Raw genomic sequence first — 20,108 nt, 5'->3', positions numbered from 1 at the left:
GGGTAGGTTCTAGGACAACAGTGGGGTTCAAAGGCCTCGTCCCCACAACACAAACACAGACTTCAGGCACATACTACAACAACCTGACCCTTGACCCTGTGAATTCAGGATGCTCTACACGCCCCCTTTCCTTCCCCCCACCTTGCTCGCCCTCCATGTGGAACTGGGGCTTCGCAGTACCCACCAGAGGGGAATGAAAGGCGACTTAGTTCCGGGGATATCTTGGGAAGAAAGGGCTAAAGAGTGGAATGGGCTGGCGATGGTGCAACGTGGTTCCCTCTCCACAATATATACAAGTCCAAAGAGATAAAGGAAGACGGTGTGATGGGAGTTCAACCGGGGTCCCGGGCGCCCCTGGAACGTGCTCCCTATTCCTTCTTCCCCCAAAGTAACCCCAGTTGCCTGCCCCTTCAGTTTGCTCCCCCGCCCCCATTGAAGCCCATCTCCACCTTGTGGACAGTGGATGGGGACCAGACACGTCTGCTGGACGGGGGTGTACCACTCGCCTCATCACCACTGCCCCCGCCCGCACCGGAGGACTCTCTCTTGGGAAGCAGGGCTGGCCCGGTGGGCGCTGCGGGTCCAAGTCCCGCCCCGCCCCCGCCCATGCGGTGCCGGCGCTCACAGTGTCCCCGGTGACGCATGAAACTGTCTCGCCACATGAACTTCTTGGCACAGACACCGCACTCGTAGGGCTTGAGACCTGTATGTGTCTTCATGTGCTCGGTCAGGTGGTGTTTCATCTTGAACTTTTTGTTGCACACGGGGCAGTCAAACGGCCGTAGGTTGAGATGCATGTTCACGTGCCGGTCCCTCATACTCTTGTGGGAGAAGGCCTTCCCGCAGTGACACAGAAATATCTTATTACCGTCCCCACTGCTGGTCCCTCCAGGGGCTCCACCAGTGCCACCCGGCACACCCAGGCCTCCCCCTGATGTGCCCCCCAGGGTGACAGCCCCATGTTCTGCCTGGTTCCCTGGTGGCTGGCCTGGAGCCTGTAAGGAGGAGGAAGAGGAAGATGATGGGAAGACCAAAATCTGGTTGCCCTGCATGTCCAAGGGAAGGAGGGGTCTTGAGGGATGGGAGGGGGCATAGGAGGAGGGGGTGGGTCCCCCTGAGTCATCAAGCCCTGCCCCAGAACCCCCACCCTCATACGGGCCAAAGTCATTAGAGGACTCACAGAAGTTGACCTGCTCCTCGCCCTTGTCTGCAGGCTCAGTTAGGGTTCGGACATCACTGATACTGAGAGTAGCCTCAGGCCCCCCCCCAGCTGGAACCCCAGAGCCACCCCCCAGTTCTTCATCTTCATCATCCTCACAGGTCAACACCAGGTCTTCCTCCTCCTCCTCCTCCTCTAGATCTGGGTCCTGGGGAACCAGGGGTGCTGATGCAGGGCAATTTCCACCCCGTTTTACATATACCCAGTGTTTCTGTGGCATGACACTGGCAGGTGTATAGGTGGGTCGCCGAAGCCCAGCCCCAGGGACCACAGCCCCCCTCCCATCTCCGCCATCATCACATAGCTCATCTGCCTCCAGCAGCAGCTTCCCAGAGGTAGCACCCCCACTGCCAACTACAGGGGCTGGGAATACAGGGCCACCTCCTCGTCGCTCCCCACTGCCCACTGCAGAAGCTGCAAATGCCTCTTGAGTGGAAGATGAGAAATCAGTGGACTCCCGGGGACTGAAGTAGTTGCTGCTGCTAGGAGACTGATTCTCACTGGCCCGGCTAGAGTTATGGGAGCGCACAGAACCCGTGGTGGTAGGGGCCACAGTACTCCCACTCCCTGATGGGGCCCCAGCACCAGGGACAGTGACAGAAGTAGCTGCAGCTGTACTGATGGTGGTGGTGGTGGCTGAGGCTCGGCCCTCTCGGAGGAGTTCAGTGCACTTGTCCACAATGTGCCACATCTGGAGCACAGACCCCACGGTGAGGAAGTTGACAATGTCAGCAGCAGCCATGCTGAGACGGCCAGTGTAAGCAGAGGCCAAGACAGTCTCAAAGGCACCTGGGTCCATGACGCTGGGCAGTGAGATGGAAGTCATGCCCTTGAGTAGGACCTGGTCGTGGAAGTAAGGAGAAGAGGCAGCCAAGACAGCTCGATGAGCCCGAAACTCCCGGCCTTGCACTCGGATGGATACATCACAGAGCTGGCCCTGAAGCCGCTGCTGATTAAGGGACTCCAGAAGGGCACTGGTCACCTCAGGGAAGGACACGTGTACCACTGCAGCTGCTGGCAGGGGCAGTGGGGGTGGAGCCAGCGATATAGGCAGGGGGAGTGCTGCCCCACTGGGTGATAGAGGAGATGGCTCCATGTTGTGGAGGGAGGGGATACCCCCCCAGCCACTGGAACAAAGGAAGAAGGAGGGCGGCCGGGGGGGTCTCTGGGGAAAAAAGAAATAACATTTTATAAAGACACAGCCCATTGCAGTTTAAAAACATGTTCATGCTGGTCTTATACGCAACTCCTCATAATATTGGGTTAGGTATACCTCTTAACCCCATTTGACAGATGAGGAAACTAAGGCTCAGGAAGATTAAGAGATTATCCAAGGCCACACACCCAGTAAATGGCAGCACCTGCACTCTTAGGGAGTGGGGTAGCTTCACATTGGAATTATACCCTATTTCCCATTTGCCTCAGAGCCTGACTTTCCAAAAATCCACCTTTTTGGTGTTTTGCACCCTTTGCTTGAGTGGGGGGTCAGGTCCGCTCCTCTACTGAAAACCACCCTTGGCTCCATTTCTTGGGGCTCTGACCCCAGATCTCTGGCAGACCACGCCCCTTTCGCCCCAGAGCATCACTAGCCCCGCCCCTTTCAAGACCCTCCCCGTGCTCCGCCCCCACAGGCTCTTTCGACCCCGCCCCTTGCCTACCCCCGCCCACATCGGACCCCGCCCCCCCTGCTCCGCCCCAAGCACTACTTCGGCCTCTTCTCCCACCCGGAAGGCGCCCCCCAACCCCGCGCGCCCCCGCTTACCGGGCCGCGCGCCCCCGGGCCCCCCCCGCCCCTCACTCGGCGGCCAGAGCTGCAGCCTGGGCCCCTCCCGCCGCCATCTTGCGCCGACTCCCTCCGCCCTCCGCCTCCGCTCCGCCCCCCGCACCTCGGACTTTAAAGGCACAGGCGGGCACCCGCCCGTGCCGCTGGGTAATACTCGGCCGACTCAGCCACTTCTCCTTTAAAGAACCATCGCCGCATTACACCTTAAAGGTACTTGGCTCCCTCTTCCGGTGAAGACCCAGGACTTGGTTTAGCCGAATCCTTCATTCCCCTTTAATTCTATAAGCCTGCCTCTTCCCGTTGGCGATGGGTCCTGGTCTTCACTCCTGGCTCCGCCCCCTAGCTGTTGGCCATTAGCGGGACTGTGGGATCTACTAACCCTGGTCCCAGCTTCTGACAGTCTCGTTGAAGCCCCGCCCCCTTTCTCCGGGCCTGGATTGGCCATGTAACCTTGTGTCGGGCCTCTGATTGGCCTTTTCCCTCCTACTGCTTGAAGTGAGAAAGTACAGCGCGTTAAGGAGGCTAAAGCACTTTTGCTTTTTTAAGTGCCAAGTGGAGTGCACCAGGAAGACCTGAGTGCAAGGAAGCCTCAAGAGAGGTGTACAAGGGTCAGGCTATAACGGGCACATCCTGTACTACTTGGGGTCCTGGGCTAATCCTAAGCCAAGGGGCAGCTGATACCAAGCTGTGACAACAGAAAGACAAGGAAAAGACAGGAATACAATAAGAAAAGAACTTTATTAATGTTTCTGTGTAAAACTTAAGCTTTGTTTAAAAGAATCACCACCAAAAAGGGATTAGCTCAGTCTGTCCCTTCCTCGGTCATCTGCTTCCCACCATCCTCCAAATGCTATCCCAAAACATTTTAGAGGCAGGGAGAGAAGAAGGCAGCTAATCAGAGTCTGAGAGTACGATGATCTCCTCTGGATCACACTGTGTGGCCACACTCATCTGCAGGGAAGTGAGAGACAGAAAAGTCTAGAGTACCAGGGGAGAAGAACTATGAGGGAAGACTTAAGATTAAAAAGTAGAATGGGAAAAAGGAAAGAGATGTGGCAGGTACCATATTCAGAAGACTGAAATGGGAAAAACAGCCTCCCCCTCCTCTTACCTTGTAAGTGCCAGGCCGGGGAGGTTGTAATTGGGGAACTTGGGACAACCGGGCTGGAGAAGGGCTACAGAGGGAACTGGTCACCAGGCCATGACTGGGAGAGTCCACCCTTGTGGAGGAATCAGCAACTGGGACTGTGGAAGCCAAGGGGGAAGGTGGGCTGGGCAGGGTATATATCTTCTTCCCATTCTTCTCATGCACTGCCTTTTGCTGTTCTACAAAGCTGAAGACAAAAAATAAATGCATGGAGGAGTATGAGGACCTAAGCCTGGAAGGAGAGTGTCCAGGCTCTCCCAGCAGACTCAGTCCCCCAGTATTTCTCTCAAGAAAGCCCCCTACAATCCATCCTGGACTTCTCTCTTCCTCCTGTTGTTTTTACCTGTTCTCTAATGGTCCTGATCCTTTCTGCTTCCTCTCCTTCCGAGATTTCTTGCAGGGGGGACTGGAATCTCCCCAGATATGAGGAGAGACACCTCCATTGAAGGATGTGGAGGTGACCATGGCTGCCCCATTCTCCAAGACAGTGGTGAGGGGATCCTCTGACTGCCTCCTGGATGAGGAAATGTCCCTCTCTTCAGGGGAAGGGGTAGTATCCACGGGCAATGCTTCAATCTCTAGCTCAAAGAGCTGAGACATAGGGCTCTCTTCCTCCAGGGGCAATTCTTCAAGCTGTTCTTCATTGCTTTCAGCATCTATGCTGGAGGGGGGCAGAGGTTCTTCCAACAGTGAAGCTGGTGACACTGTGAGTCCTTTGTTTTGCTGCTCCCCTGAAGATCTGCTGATCTCTTTGCCAGATTCCAGGTTCTTTTCATTGGAGATAAGTGGTGGGGACATGGGGCTCTTGTCTCCATCCTTACCTGAGAAAGAAAAAAAGAAGGGAGGAGTGGTTTGAGGACTAGGAGGGAAATACTGCTGAAAAGAAATTAGGGAGTAAGAAGAGAAAGGAAAAGAATCTCAACAGGTGGCTCATGTCCAAAAGAGTAGAACTTGGGATGGGTTGTGGCTCAGTGGTAGAGCGCTTGCCTGGCCATGTGTGAGGCACTGGATTTGATTCTCAGCACCACATAAAAATAAATGAATAAAATAAAGATCTATTGACATCTAAACAAATTTTTTTTTAAAAGAGTAGAACTTACAAGGAGGATGTTTCTCTTACATACCTTCTTTCTCCTCCTCCTCTCCTTCCTCCTCCTCCTCTTCATCATCCCCCTGACCTTCCTGTATCTGTTCTAGATCCTCCTCTTCTTCAGAATCTGTGGCCTCCTCCTCCTCTTCCTCTTCCTCCTCCTCCTCCTCCTCCTCAGTTTCCTCATCTTCTTCATCATCTGTCTCAGCCTTGGAGGTAGTAGGGCACTTCTGAGATGCCATTCCACTAGGGCCCTGGGGGAAAAAGCAGTTTCTCTTAAGAAACCCCTTACCCCAGAGGGTTTAGTTCTTGCATTCCTTATGCACACTCCCCCTTGGTCACCCTGGAATCCCTGGTGGTTACAGTAGGGGGAGGACAAGGTCTCTCTGAAGGGTATATCCCTTCCACACCTCACCAGAATCCAAGGCTTTGGGGGGTTCTGCAGAGTGGGAAGAAGTGCCTGGAAGCCGGGCTCTTCTCCTCTGTCTCTCGCCCTCCTCACTTTTGTCTTGCATCATTGCATATTTGGAAATGACCTCATCCAACCGGCTCAAGGCCAAGCTTCGGTTTTCCCGAAGGCGCCGGGCCAGTGCAGGATCTGATAGTGCAGGGTCAATGCCTATGTGGGAAGATATAAAGTCAGAGCACTTGGCCCAAACCCTAGACGGAATTAGGGAGATGCCCCCTCTGCCACTAAAGGATCACTCATGAGCATCCCTCTAACCCCCTACCTGGCCTATAGTCATCTGTGAGATGGCAGCCAAAGTTGTAGATGAGATCAAGGTGGCGTCGCTCCTGTAACCTGACACCCACATCTCGGAAGGCATCCTGAGCCATGAGCTGGAGCTGCTGTCGAGGAAGGCCAAGACTGTGCCGAGTAGCTGCCTTCTCTACAGCCCTCAATACATCTCCATAGTCAGGAAAGGTATCAGGCCCTGGCTTGTTGATGAGCCGCTCAATGCGCCTATTAACCTCTGGGTAGCGAGTACCACGGTAGGGGATGCGCTGCTCTATGACACGGCCTGTCAATGAAGAGCAGTCCTTCAGCTCACACAGACGCCCAAAGAGGCGGATCAGTTTACGCTTCAACCGGGCCTCCTGCAGATATGTGGAGTCTGGGTCATCCAATTCTGAAAGATCCAACTCCTTCTCCTGCAGTCGACGGATCTCTGCAACGTAGAGTGCCAGCAGCTGCTCTAAGCGCTGGATCTGCCGCCGGGAACCACGGGTCCTTGGGGCCTCAGAGGCAGTAGTTTCAGCATTTGTGGGGTCTGAGGAGGGGTCTGTGGGAGGGTTATTCCCAGATGGCTCACTGGAAGTGGTGGCAGCAGGGGCCAGGTTCAGCTTCTTCTTGGCTGAGTGGGCCTTGAGAACAGTGCAGAGCTCATTGATGTAGACATAGAGCTTAGCTGGTCGGTTCCGGGCTCGAGACAAGACCCTAGAGAGGATGTTGCAGAACTCCGCCGAAGCCAAAAACAGAGAGTGAGCACGCTGCTGCCGGTTATAGAGGAATGGGACCACCTCAGGGTGGTCCGATGTCTGTGTCTTACACAGTTCAAGGAACTGGAGTATTCAAGGAAAGAAGGGAAGGGGAAAGAAACAAGGGAAGGGGGTTGAGAGAAAGAAGGCAAGGTGGGGTTAGTGGGGAAGATAGGACAGGAGAGCCACTCAGCCAACCCCCTCCCTGGGGCACAAGAATCTTCTCCCCTAAAGCTCACCTCTTCAAACAGCTTCTCATTCTCCAACTTGTAGCATTTCTTGCCGCCCGAACTACTGCTTCCTCCGGCCCCATGGGGCTCAGAGGAGCCAGGGGCTTCTGGCCGGGGTGAGGCCGGATTGGGGAGTGGGTGGGAGGGCCCTGGCTGAGCAGCTGCTTCATCTTCATCATCATCATCCAGCACAATGATGCTGTTAGCGGTGGCCATGGGGGATCAAATCCCCAGGAGGGAGGAAGTGTTGGGGATTTCAGAATTCCTGCTGGAAGGGGATGGGGCCTCAGAAAGAGTCCCTCCAGCATAGACAGCCCCATCCCTTCAGCTCACACATTTTCCAATCACCTTAGGTTTCAGTACCACCTAGCCCTGACCAACGGTGTCCTCACTGCCTGTCTTCGGCAACTACTAGTTCTCTTTGCCTCTCAAGCCCTTCATATGTGAGGGGGCAAACCTCTCCGAAACCTTAAGGCCCCACCCCCAGCTCCACCCCTCATGTCAATTTCCGGTCTTTCAGTTCCATTTCCCCACTTTCTCATAGTTGGCAAGTTGGTTCTTACTCCAATTCTAGTACCACCTCCTACGCTGCATCCCAAATTTCCCTGACACCCGCGACCACAGGTAACACACCCCTCCTGTTAGTGCCATCTCATGTGTTTACCCTCCTCTGCCTCAAACAAGACAAACGCACACCCCATCCCGAAGGGTCACCCCAACTTCTAGACTGAGTGAGCGAGGTCCCACCCAATAACCCATTCTCCTTTCCCCTTCTTGAATTATCTTCATGTTTCACCTTCTAATGGGCTCCTCTCAGGAGCGTTAGGTTGGAAATTTTTCACCAAATCCCCTCCCTCTCACCCCACCCTAATTTCCCCCATTCTCTCTGTGACTTGTAACCGATTGTGAGCACCCCGCCCCCAGACTCTACTGATTCCTCTCGAACCCCAAAACTGGGTCGGGCCGGGCCGGTATAAGAGCTTCCCGCCAAGTACCCCTCCCCCAGTTCGGCCCCCGGCCGCCCCACTCCCCTTCAGGGACAGGAAGGTACTATAGCTTGCCCCTCAGACTCAGCACCCAGGTTTCCCCAATACCTCTCCCTCGATATCCCCGCCCCCGCCTTCACTCCCCGCATGGTCAGGCCCCCACCTCAAAAACGGTCTCTCCAGGCGACCCTCGCCACTGATCTCAGAACCTCGCATGGTTCCCTCCGCCTTCCTTCCCCCTCCCACCGCAGGCCCCACTACGGACCGGAAGCCGCAGAGTTTCCGCCTACATGCAACTAAGCGCGGCCATATTGTACGGAATTCAAACTTCCTGTGGCCGGAAGTGGTTGTAGGCCCGCCCACATAGTCTACGATTCCCTTCCCCTTAACCTGTATGGGGCGGGGCTTGTTCCCTCAGAGCGTCCCAAAGTACCTGGGGGCCGCCATTTTGCCGTACGGCACTGGCTTCGTGGGGACTGGGCCCGCAGCCTAGAAGCTCTTTTCACTCGGTGCTTCTGCGACTTGGCCAATCAGAAACTTCCTGGTCTCGGGCCCAACCGCCGGCGAGTCGCGTGCAGAGAGGACTAAACCACTTTTCCACGGAGGGGAGGAGGACGGAGCAAAGTGAATAAAGAATTGGGCTCTCTAAGGCTGTTTAGCATTTCCTAGAAGGTCTGGAGTGTTTAAAGTGGGAAATAAAACCTTTTCCTTCCGCTGGGCTGTTGGCAAGCCTTCCGGCCCCACTTTCCTATCTCGCAAGGACCCGTTTCCACGGCTTAATCGACTGCGCCTGCCCCTTCCCTACAAGGGCAGCGCACTCCTTGCCGCTGTCCAGCAGCTATCTCCGCTGCCAGATGCTGCGTCTCCAATCGAGAAATAATAACATACATACAAATGAGCACAACGCGCTATACAAAGGGGTTGTTATTGCTACTGTTGATTTGCTGTTCAAACTCCACCACCGAACTACAGACCAACCAAGCTGGTGGGGCCCGAGTGGCTCTCTTCTGAAGTAAGAGGGTCCTGAAGGACCGGCGGTGCGGACCAAGACCCTGCTTTGTCGTGGAGGTCCAGGGCCCGAGGGCGGGCGATGAAGGGGCTAGGGCTTTGAGAAGAACCCGTGCAAACTGCCGCCATGAGAGCTGGGAGACGGAATGAGGCTCATAAAATATCGCAGGTCTAGTCTCATCCTCTTCTGTGAGAGCTGAGGAAAGAACGAAGGGGGAAGAAATCGACTGTGACGCCCGCCTCGCCCCGGTTAGGAAGGCTGAAGGGCCTCCTGGAGGCAAGGCTGAGTCGAGAGGTGAGCAGATGAGGAAACCAGAAAGGTTAAGATGGTCCCAGTCACTGAGAGTCACACCTCTTCATCCTTCCGCATTCCACCAGTGGTGGGCATCTTGCCAATTTTTAGGACCGCAGAAGCCCTTACGTTCCCGTCGCTCTCAACAGTCCTAGAACCTCAAGTCTTCCTTCAATTAAAGAATCCCACATCATTTCTCTACATTGTCTAGACCTACATCCTTCAAACAGGGGAACAAGAAAACCTTCCCAAAGGTACCAGAACTTGAGATATAAAGAATTTAATTTCCAGATCCTCGACTTTCCCAAAACTGGTCTTCCTGAATAAACGTAGACTTTAGATTCCCTCCCCCACCCCCCATTTCCCCTTCCTGGTCACTCTGGACCTTCTTCCTCTTAAAAAGAAAAAAAAAAAAGATGTAGTTCTCAACTATGAAATCCCCTGGGTCAATCTTACTTATTAGATAAAGAGGCATACCTATTACCTTCATCAAAGCACTATGAGCACCACCTCTTATATCTTATTAAAATTTTGCTTTAATAAGTATAAAAATTTGCATATTTTATGCTATTTAGTCTTTTTTTTTTTTTTTTTTTTTTTTTTTTTTTTTTTGGTACCTGAGATTGAACCTAGAGGTGCTTAACCTCGAAGCCACATCTCCAGCCCTTTTTAATATTTTATTTAGAGACAGGGTCTCACTGAGTTTCTTAGGACCTCGCTAAGTTGCTGAGGCTGACCTTGAACTGATAATCCTCCTGCCTCAGCCTCCAGAGCTGCTGGGATTACAGGCCTGTTCCACTGGGCCCTGTGGATTATTTTCTTATAATTGTAATGATAACACAAAAATTTTTAACTAGAGTCCTACAATCACAACAAAGTTTTCTTAATATATTTGTATATACAAGGAGATATGATTGGTCAGTATAAAAACATACAGGGGCTTAGCAGTAGAGTCCCCACTTAGCATGTGCAAGGCCACTGGTTCAATCCCCAGCACAAAAAACTTTCAAGTATAAAAATATACCATTGTCAAGAAGTGGAATGGTAATAGGAGTTCAAGAAGAAAAGTTTATGAAAGAAAGGAATGAGCCCCAATTCATAAGAGATTATTTTAAATAGGTGGTGGTAGGTACCAAGTTGCTATGGTATTTGAATTCCCCTGGACTTTCAAAAGGGCAATTATGTCTTATCTTAAAACATGAATGTTTTCAATGTATCAGGAACTACATACCTGAAATAATTTTAATTGATAATGAAAAATTTTAGATGCCTACTTTGAAATACATGAAGTCTCCAGCACAGCAAAGGAAACATCCAACAGAGTTGGATGCAGAACAGCATGCAGAACAGCGTGCAGAACAGCAGAAAATATTTGCAAAACTATTCATCAAGGGATTAATTTCCAGAATATACAAACCGAGATTTGGAATCAACATGTATCCATGAATGGATTAATAGATTTTTAAAAAGCCATATATATATATATATATATATATATATATATATATATATATATGGAGAGGGAGAGAGAGGGAGAGGGAGTTGAGCCATAAAAAGGAATGAAATCCTGTTATTTTTGGCAATGTGGATGAACCTGGAGGACATTATGTTAAGTGAAATAAGTCAAACACAGAAAGACAAATATTACATGTTCTCATGTGGAAGCTAAAAAAGTTGATCTCATAGAAGCAGAGAATAGACTAGTGGTTACCGAGACTTGGAAGGGAATAGGGGGATAGAGAGGATTGGTTCACAGTTACAAAAAAAGAGGATCATTAAGTTCTAGTGTTCTAGAGCATAATAGGGTGACAATAGTTACTAATTTATTGTATATTTCAAAATAGCTAGAAGAGAGGACTTTGAATGCACCCAATAAAAAATGAAAAATATTTGAAGTGATGAATGTGATAATTACCCAGATTTGATCACTGCACATCATATAAATGGGTCAAAATAGCACAGTGTTCCTTAGGAATATGTATACTCATCTCGTGTCGATTTAAAGGTTTTACAAAATATGTGAGCGAGTACATACTTTTAAAAAATTATTACCCAGACTATAGGTGCAGAAACTTTAGACTTCTGACCTAAGCTATCCAGTATCCCCAGCACAGCCCCCAACAGTCTCAATTCCCTCCTGTCTCCCCTCTCACCTCCGTGGCAAGGAAAGAGTATGTTTACAGCAATGGTTGTCACAATTCCAACTCCTCCTCTTTCTGAGGTGTCCCCAGGAGCCAGTCCCCCAATTTTGCCCAAGGTAGAATCCACAGCAGCTTATAAGCAGCCTCCAGCATCAGCAATGTCAAGAAGAGGATCAGGAATATAAGGAAGGCCTTGTCCAAAGCACGTCGCAGGGGACCCCGGGGAGGAGAGGGACCCTGGGCAAATACCAGGAACACATCCCCTTCGTCCACATCACCTTCCTCCTCTGCCATTCTCACCCACGTTCTGACAGCTGGCTAGATCAGTGGGCCTGGGATGGAAGCCCTGGCTCAGCACTGTCAGGATTAAAGGACATGGCTGTGGCAAGTCCTGCACCTGCCAGTCTTGACCCTAATTCCAGCACCCAAGAGAGAAAGGAGAAAAGGATCTCTGAATCTTAGGAGCAATTTTTCAATCATCCAGTGTGATGTAAAAGGACTCCACTAAATGATTTCTCAACTCTGATCAGCTTTACCGTAGTATAATTCAGTGATTTGAAAACCGAGGGACCAACATAGAGACATTAAGTGCAACTGTCCATCATTCTGAGTCTAGGCTCAAGGGTCAGTCTCGGTCCCCTACAGTGAGCAAGATGACCTAGTATGCTAGTGTAAGCCGCCTTCAGTCAAGGAGCTACAGTCGCTTCCGGCTTTCGGGCGGGTAGTCGCGGGGTTGGGTGGTCTCTGCTAAGTCACTGGGTGGGGATTCCAGGCGGTGAGGGCGCCGAGCCGAGGGCGGCGTCTCCAGTTCGCGCAGGCGTAATTCTCCCCGGTTCTGCGAGTGGCCGAGAGTGGGACTTTTAAAACCAAGCATACTCCCTAATTCTTGTTCCCCGCCGTCCTCGGGAAGGATTATAATTGGACTGCCTGAGCCCAAGGGAAAATAAGAAAGACTGTGATTGGTCAGCGGGGCGAGGGTGTGTGTTTGGGACTCGATTATTGGGGAATTTATAAGAAGGACTGAGATTTTTGCCTGCGGAGCCCTGTGATCCGAGCGGTCGCTGGTGGGGAAAGCCTGAAGGAAGTAAGTTGTTGGGGTACCTGAGTTTATGCTAGTGAGGTGACTTAGTGGGACCCCTAGTTAGCCTGAGGAGTCTGGTCTCCGGAGAGACCAAGGTTCAAGGATTAGAGGATTGAAACTTTCAGTCCCACCCACCAATTTCAGGGAAGGGAGTGGGGCTGGAGATCGCTCTCTATAAAAACTCTTTGAGACAACACGATTTGATGAGTTTTCGGGATGGAGAACTGTCGGTCCCAACTTCACCGGGACCGAAGCTCCCTGTCCCTGCTCCTTTCCAGACCTCGCCCTGTGCACCTTTTCGTGCGGCTGTCTGTATTATAATACTTTGTAATAAACCAAGAAACGGGTGTCCTTAATCCTGTGAGCTGCTCTAGCGAATTAATTGAACCCAAGGAGAGGATTGTGGGAACCTGGGTTTGTAGCTGGTGGGTCAGAAGTATTGGTGATACTCCACTAACTTTCCATTGGTTCTGCAGGGGGGCGCAGTCTTGTGGGACTGAGCCCTCACCCTATAGGATCTAACTCCCAAGTAGTTAGTGTTAGAATTGAATTAAAAGACGCCCAATAGCTGGTCACCATGGCGCACGACTGTAATCCCAGCAACTCGGGAGCTGAGGCAGGAGAATAATAAATTCAAAGCCAGTCACCCACATGATCCCAAGGGTAATAGGTACTCTACAGTGTACTGTGTTATTAAGCTATGGCATTTGGTAAATTAGGTGTTTTTCTTTCCTTTCTTTCTTTTCTTTCTTTCATTCTATTCTTTTCTTTCTTTCTTCTCCTTCCTTCCTTTCTTTTTCTTTCTTTCCTCTCCTTTCTTTTCTCTCTTTATTTCTTCCTCTCTTTTTCTATTTCTCTTTGTTTCTTTCTCTTTTTTTCTTTCTTTCTCTCTTTTCTCGCCTTCCTTTCTTCCTTCCTTCTGTACTGGCGATTGAACCCACTGAATTACATCGTCCAGCATTTTTTTTTTTTTTTTTTTTTTTTTTTTTGGTACTGTGGATTGAAGTCAGGGGCACTCAACCACTGAGCCACATCCCCAGCACTTTTTTGTATTTTATTTCTCTGTATTTTATTTAGAGAAAGGGTCTCAGTGAGTTGCTTAGCGCCTTGGTAAATTGCTGAGGCTGGCTTTGAATTCTCAATCCTCCTGTCTTAGCCTCCTGAATCAATGGGATTACAGGCATGCACCACCCCAGACCTTTTTTAATTTTTATTTTAAGATAGGGTTTTGTTAAGTTGCTGAGGCTGACCTCAAACTTGTGATCCTCCTGCCTCAGTTTCCCAAGTAGATGTGATTACAAGTGTATGCCACCCTGCCCAACTTGTTAGGTATATTTTCAATTTACAGTATTTTCAAATTCCAATGCATATAGAGGAATGAGACCCCCATTGTGTTATGGGGCGCAACTTAAGAACAGACCGATCACCACTGAGAAGTCCAAATTTGAGTCTTTATTAAGCTGACTGGCTGACTGTCTCACACAATGCCCCAAAAAATGGCTATTGGGAGAACAGCCCTGACCACAGGGTTATAGGGGTTCTTATACCAAAAATCACATTAATCATAAATGCCTGTTGCTATGATTCGAAATTACACATTAACATCATGAGATCATCAACAGAGGGGGAAGTGGGTCAAAATGACCCTTACTTAGGTACAAACTAAAGAATGGTTACTAACATCCACACAATCACTGTTCACATGGTACATTGTTTATGAGCAATAGGAATCAAAAGAGAGCAATTCTTTACTACATAAGTGTTGCCATTGTGTATTATTAAACGTGTCACACCAAGTAACTGATGATGGGCACAGAGGTGGGGTGTTCCCATGGGAGAAGCTTATTTCCTACATAACATGGAGTCTCAGAGCAAAGTGGAATGTGTCTAGTCATTTCCCTTAGAGTCTTGCTTATAACATTCTCATGGAGTCAGATCTGTTAGCCCATCACAATTGTAAGAAAAGAAGCAACTATAAACAAGTTTAAGAGTAAGAGAAATTATTTAGTATAGGAAAATATTTCTCAGCCATCATGTCCAGCTGTGACCCTACTAAAACTATCTTTATGTAAGAAGGTACTGCATTCACATTGACTGAGAGGAAGGACCTGGCAAGTTAATTAACTTATCTTTCCTCTTCCCTCATTTATATTGCTCAAATTCTGCATTGCATTCTAAACAAGGGTCCCTCTCTAGAGTCAGCAACAGAACAAGCCATAAATCTTCACAGCATTTGGTCATTTTTTTGTTTCAGTTACAGGACAAGAGGTATGGAGACACGTTTCCCTAGGTTCTGAATAGAATTAGTTATCAACAACTGTTTAGATTACCATTGCATATTGTTAGGCTGACTTCTAAATGGTTCTCAGCAATCCCTACCTCGTGACATTATTCATGCCCTAAAATAATCCTCTCCCTTTGAGTGTGAACTGGACCTCATGACTTGTTTTCAACAAACAGAATATGCTAAAAATGATGGATCTCACTTCTGAGATTAAGATAAAGTTGTGGGCTGGGGAGATAGCCCAGTTGGTAGAGTGTTTGCCTTGCAAGCACAAGGCCCTGGGCACAAGGCCCTGGGCTCAATCCCCAGTACCGCAAAAAAAAAAAAAAAAAAAGTTGTAAAAAATATGACTCATTTTGCTGGTGCTCCCAGTTTTTGTTTTTGTTTTGTTGTTGTTTTGGGATTGAACCCAGCGGAGCTCTACCATTAAGCTATATCCAGTTCTTTTTATTTTATTTCTTCTTCTTCTTCTTCTTCTTCTTTTTTTTTTTTTTTGCTGTGCTGGGGATTGGACCCAGGGCCTTGTGCATGCAAGGCATACACTCTACCAACTGAGCTATATCTCCAGCCCCCTTTTTATTTTTTATTTTGAGACAGCATCTTGCTAAATTTCCAAGGCTAGCCTCAAACTTTAAATCTTTCTGCCTCAGGCTTCTGAGTCGCTGGCATTGCAGACCAGCACCACCATGCCTGGCTCTATACTTGGCTTTGAAGAAACAAGCTACCATGTGGGAGAGGCTTACTTGGCAAGAAACTGAGTATGGCCTTAGGACAACATGCAATGAGGAATCCAGGCATAATAAGGAGGCTCTGATCCCCACCCCCACACTCCCCAACCTCTCTACCCATCAAGGTTATATGTTCTCCAGATAATTATGTTGCAACAACCAACTCCCCTCTAAGCTTGTAAGCAGACGGTCCAGCAACTTCTCAGGCCCAGAATGCCTGACTTTGTCTGCTGTGTAACCTTCCTGGGGTGGCAGTAGTAAGCACCTCTGCCATCTTTTACCAATCGAGCACTTATAGATTCAGTGTGCATGAGCAGATCGTCCTGACAAGTGCAAACCTTGATGCTAGGGGGAGACAGGACATATGCAGAAATCCTGGACCATATGCAACAGCCACCACAAGCACCTGCACAAGATAGCAGCAGAGCCATAAAAGCTTTGCCTAAAGTCTTCTCTGAGAGCCAGTTCAAGAACCCTGTCCCTTGTGCTGTCTTCCTTGTGCTCAAGCATAAGACCCAATAAAGCCTCTTTTGGTTCATGACTTTTATCTCAAATTAAGAAAAAGAACACTTGCCTGATTGGCAACAGAGCTGAGACCCTCAATGCACCAACCCTTAAGGATCTAAATCCTGCCAATATTTAAGTGAGTTAAGAACAGATTCTTTCCCATTTGAGCTTTCAGACGAGATCTCTTGACTGCAGTTTTGTAAGAGCCAGTGAAAGATTCACCCAGAAGATCCAGCAAAAGATTCACCCAGATTTCTGACACACTGAAACCATGAGATAACAAAGTCTGGGATTTGGTTTTGGTTTTGGTGCTGGGGATCAAACCCAGGCCTTACACATGCTAGGCCAGCAGTCTACCACTGAGCTACATCACCAGCCTTTTTTTGTTTTGGTACAGGGATTACAAGTGTGCACTACTGTCCCCAGGGCATGTCTGCTTTTTTATTTTTATTGTTTACTCATTTACTTTATTTACTTATTTAGTGCTGGGATCCAACCCAGGGCCTCACAGATACTAGGCAAGCACTCTACCCCTATGTTACACCCCTGGCTTCTGTGGTTTTTATCTAGAGGATATTGTGCCATAGTTAATGTCACCTTTCTCCTGGTGGACTCATAAGTTATTTCCCATTTGTTATTATGATTAATAAAATTAATATCATTGAACACAAATTCTTGGACGAACAGTTGTTTTCTTACAGAAAAGATGAGGAAAGTGCTAACTGGGTTAAAGTGGAAAAACCATGATTTTTTGAATATTACTACTAAAATTTTTTGAATATTACTACTATCTCCTTTCAAACATGTTCTTTCCTCAAATGTATTTCATTCAATCAGTTTTAAATTTTGGGAAAAAACTTTTGGTGAAATTATATTGTCTGTTAATTGAATTTTTAAAATCTTTTAAGTTATTTTAAAAAACTGATGTAATATTTGTACATATTTATGGGTTACAGTATAATCACTTGATCTGTTTATACAATGTGTAATGATCAAATCCGGGTAATTAGCATTTCCATCTCATTAAATGTTTGTCATTTCTTTGTGTTAGGAAGTTTCAAACTCCTTTTTCTAGTTCTGTGTAAAATGTATAGTAAATTGTTGTGAACTTTAGTCATGCTATGGTGCTACAGAACATTGGAATTTATTTTTCACTGGGCTAAACTGGTAGAGCACTTGTCTAGCATTCTTGCAGGCCCTGGGTTCCATCCCCTGTATTGAAAAAGAAAAAGAAAAAATCTTACTCTTCCTCTTTAACTGTGTTTTGGAACTTGTTATCCAACCTCCCTCTATCCCCTCTCCTAACGTCTAGTACCCCCTCTTCTACTCTAATTCTATGAGATCAACTCTTTTAGCTTCCTCATATGGGTGAGAGCATGCCACATTTGTGTGCCTTTGCCTGGTTTATTTCACTTAACTTAAGGTCCTCCAAGTTCCACCTATCTTGCTGCATATGACAAAATTTCAATCCTTTTTATGGTTGAATAATATTCCATTGTGTGTGTGTGTGTGTAGATAGGTCGGTAGGTAGATAGATCACATTTTATTTATCATCATTGAACACCTCAATTAATTCTATATCTTGGTTACTGTGGATAGTGCTGCAATCAACACTGGAGCACTTTGATATATTGATTTCATTTTCTTTGGATATATACCCACATCTTGTCCATAACCCAGTTGTGTCAGGGCAGTGGGGTAGGTTACAAGAAAGTATTTTAAAAATGCCCAGAGGCAGTATGGGAGGCATATGATTTATTGGGGAAAGCTTACAAGAGATCAGTGACTGCTCCAAAAAGAGTTCAGGAGCGACAGGCTGACAGATAGCACCTCCATCCCTCGCGACGCTTTCCCAAGCAATGCCTCCTTTCTCTCAGGGTGCTCTGTCTAGTGGGGGCCAGCTGGACAAGTGATATCCTCTCCACAGTGCTCTCAATTCTGTGCCTGTCCCACTCAGGGGTTTTATATGTGAGGCCTCAGAAGCAGTGACATCATCAGCATTAATGTGCTTAGTATGCTTGTAGGACCTGCATCCCAAGGAGAAATTGTCCTTATGTAGATGCAAGAAAATAGCTTTCTACAGATAATACCAACTTTCCCTATTTCCCAGGGTGCATGAGAGAAAGTCAGTGTTCTTCAAGATAATATATATCTGAACATTCCTGCTCAGGATTGCTCTCAATGTTCCTTAATTTGGCTAGATTTTGGGGAACAGAAAGCAGATTCAGGAATGTGGTGTTTTATAGTCACCCTTTTCTTCTTTTCTTTTTTTTTTCTTCTTTTTGCTGCTGGGGATTGAACCCGGGGCACTTAACCACCAAGCCACATCCTCAGCCCTCTTTATTTTTTATCTTGAGACAAGGTCTTACTAAATTGCTTAGGGCCTCCCTTGATAGCTGAGGCTGGTCTTGAATTTGAGATCTTCTATCTCAGCCTCTGGAACTGCTGGGATTAAAGGCATGCACCACCACACCCAGCTACATGGGGCCTTCTAAAATGTGGGGCTAAAAGCAGGTCTCTTCTTGTGCAGGTAGAAGAGTAGTACTAGGATTAATTCATCAATCTTTAAATTTTTTACATGCATGCTCCCTAAAAACATTTTGGAAAGCCAGGTGCTGTGTGACTCATGCCTGTAATCCCTGCTACTTTGGAGGCTGAGGCAGGAGGATTGCAAGTTCAAAGCCAGCCTCAGCAATTTAGCAAGGCCCTAAACAATTTATCGAGACACAGTCTCAAAATAAAACATAAAAAAAAAAGGCTAGGAATGTGTTCAGTGGTTAAGCACCCCTGGTTCAATGCCTGATACCAAAACATACATACATACATACATACATACATACATACATAAATAATTTGCTTTTCAAACTTTTTTTTTTTTTTTTTTAATGGTAACACTCTTAAGTGCTTAAATTTTTCTTCTGGGCTAAGGGTATAGCTAGATCAGTAGCACAGCATGTGCTTAGCATGCAAGAGGTCTTGTGTTCAATACCTAGTACCAAACAAATTTCTTCTATATTGAACCATTAATAGCACAAATTGATCAAAATCAATATTATAACTTTTTATAAATAACTAACATAAATACAAGATTTATACAAGAAATACATCTTGTAGTCAGTTTTCAACTGACTGGTGTGTCATTTGATCATATTGCTCAATGAGACGGTATTCAGTATCAATTCTCTGAATTTTTTCTTTTTTCATCGATATAAGGGCTGAGTCCTTCCTCATGTAAAAAACTGGCAACAGAAAGATTTTTATTCTATCAATGACACTCCCTTCTTTGAACTCCTTCTGAAGCATATGAACTCCTTCTGAAGCATACGTCAAGAATCACATTGTGAGCTATCATTAAAATTATTTTTAATGATATTTAAGCTGACAACTCAATTAGATTCTCCTACAACATCACTGAAAGCAAAGAATCTGGGAACCACTTGACTTGCTACAGGTTCATTATGCAATCGTTAGAATCATTCACTTTCAAAAACAGCATTTCCAATATTTCAAATTGCACTTTTGTTTGGCAACCCAGGTGTTTTTACATTTTTCTACCTTGGAAGAATGGGGCAATGGAAGTCGAGAAGAAATATGAGATTTGCAGAACAATTCCCAGGCAAATCAATTTTAGGAAAAGGAGTCAGAGAAATACAGGATAATATAGCACCAGGTGGGATGCGCAGGCCTGTAATACCAGCCACTTGGGAGGCTGAAGCAGGACAATCACAAGTTTCAGGCCAGCCTCAGCAACGTAGGGGGACCCTGTCTCAAAATAATAATAACAGAAGGCTGTGGATATAGCTCATGGTAGAGTACCTCTGGGTTCAATCTCCACGCCCCTACAGCCCCCAAGAAAAGAAAGAAAGAAGTAGAGGATGTGCAAATGGTTACCTTCATGACTGGCATACCCTATACCTCTTGTGAAGTACTCTACCCCTTGGGGTTTGCACCTCTAACTTAAAGACCACTGGACTAGGGAAGTGCAGCATCATTTCCAGGCAAACAGGTGTTACTGAGGTTTCCCATACATTCAAAGTGAGTGTGTAGTTTTCTTCCCTCCTCGTGTGTTCCCCCACGTGAGTGCAAGGCAGTGTTTAGCGACTGAGGGCTTTGCCAAGAGCTCAGAGAAAGGT

The 20,108-nt window shown here is 47.5% G+C and overlaps 3 protein-coding genes across 5 annotated transcripts; all 3 read right to left on the bottom strand.

Annotated features, from left to right (window-relative positions):
- Positions 1-401: 401 nt before the first annotated feature.
- Zbtb22 (zinc finger and BTB domain containing 22) lies at positions 402-3,147 on the bottom strand. Of its 2 annotated transcripts, none has more exons than XM_047558687.1 (2): positions 3,106-3,147; positions 402-2,384 (listed from the first exon to the last, which is right to left on the bottom strand). In XM_047558687.1, the coding sequence occupies exon 2, from the start codon at positions 2,313-2,315 to the stop codon at positions 411-413; it is 1,905 nt and encodes a 634-aa protein (XP_047414643.1). In that variant the 5' UTR covers positions 2,316-2,384; positions 3,106-3,147; the 3' UTR covers positions 402-410. The 2 variants fall into 2 exon arrangements, with proteins under 2 accessions (XP_047414643.1, XP_047414642.1); XM_047558686.1 differs by lacking the exon at positions 3,106-3,147 and adding an exon at positions 2,982-3,070.
- A 574-nt stretch (positions 3,148-3,721) lies between these two features.
- On the bottom strand, positions 3,722-8,220 carry Daxx (death domain associated protein). Of its 2 annotated transcripts, none has more exons than XM_047558350.1 (8): positions 8,098-8,220; positions 6,958-7,213; positions 5,971-6,802; positions 5,650-5,858; positions 5,274-5,493; positions 4,493-4,970; positions 4,114-4,336; positions 3,722-3,953 (listed from the first exon to the last, which is right to left on the bottom strand). In XM_047558350.1, exons 2-8 carry the CDS (start codon positions 7,162-7,164, stop codon positions 3,894-3,896), a joined length of 2,229 nt encoding a protein of 742 aa, XP_047414306.1. In that variant the 5' UTR covers positions 7,165-7,213; positions 8,098-8,220; the 3' UTR covers positions 3,722-3,893. The 2 variants fall into 2 exon arrangements, with proteins under 2 accessions (XP_047414306.1, XP_047414305.1); XM_047558349.1 differs by having other exon boundaries at positions 6,958-7,216; positions 8,098-8,190.
- Positions 8,221-11,426: 3,206 nt separating this feature from the next.
- Smim40 (small integral membrane protein 40) lies at positions 11,427-11,669 on the bottom strand. The gene has a single exon (XM_047557476.1). It carries the CDS (start codon positions 11,667-11,669, stop codon positions 11,427-11,429), a length of 243 nt encoding a protein of 80 aa, XP_047413432.1.
- Positions 11,670-20,108: the final 8,439 nt, after the last annotated feature.

The sequence above is a fragment of the Sciurus carolinensis genome, chromosome 7, assembly GCF_902686445.1.
Source record: "Sciurus carolinensis chromosome 7, mSciCar1.2, whole genome shotgun sequence".
Taxonomy (NCBI): domain Eukaryota; kingdom Metazoa; phylum Chordata; class Mammalia; order Rodentia; family Sciuridae; genus Sciurus; species Sciurus carolinensis.
The sequence above is the reverse complement of the archived record's forward strand: the minus strand, read 5'-3'. Positions and strand labels throughout refer to the sequence as shown.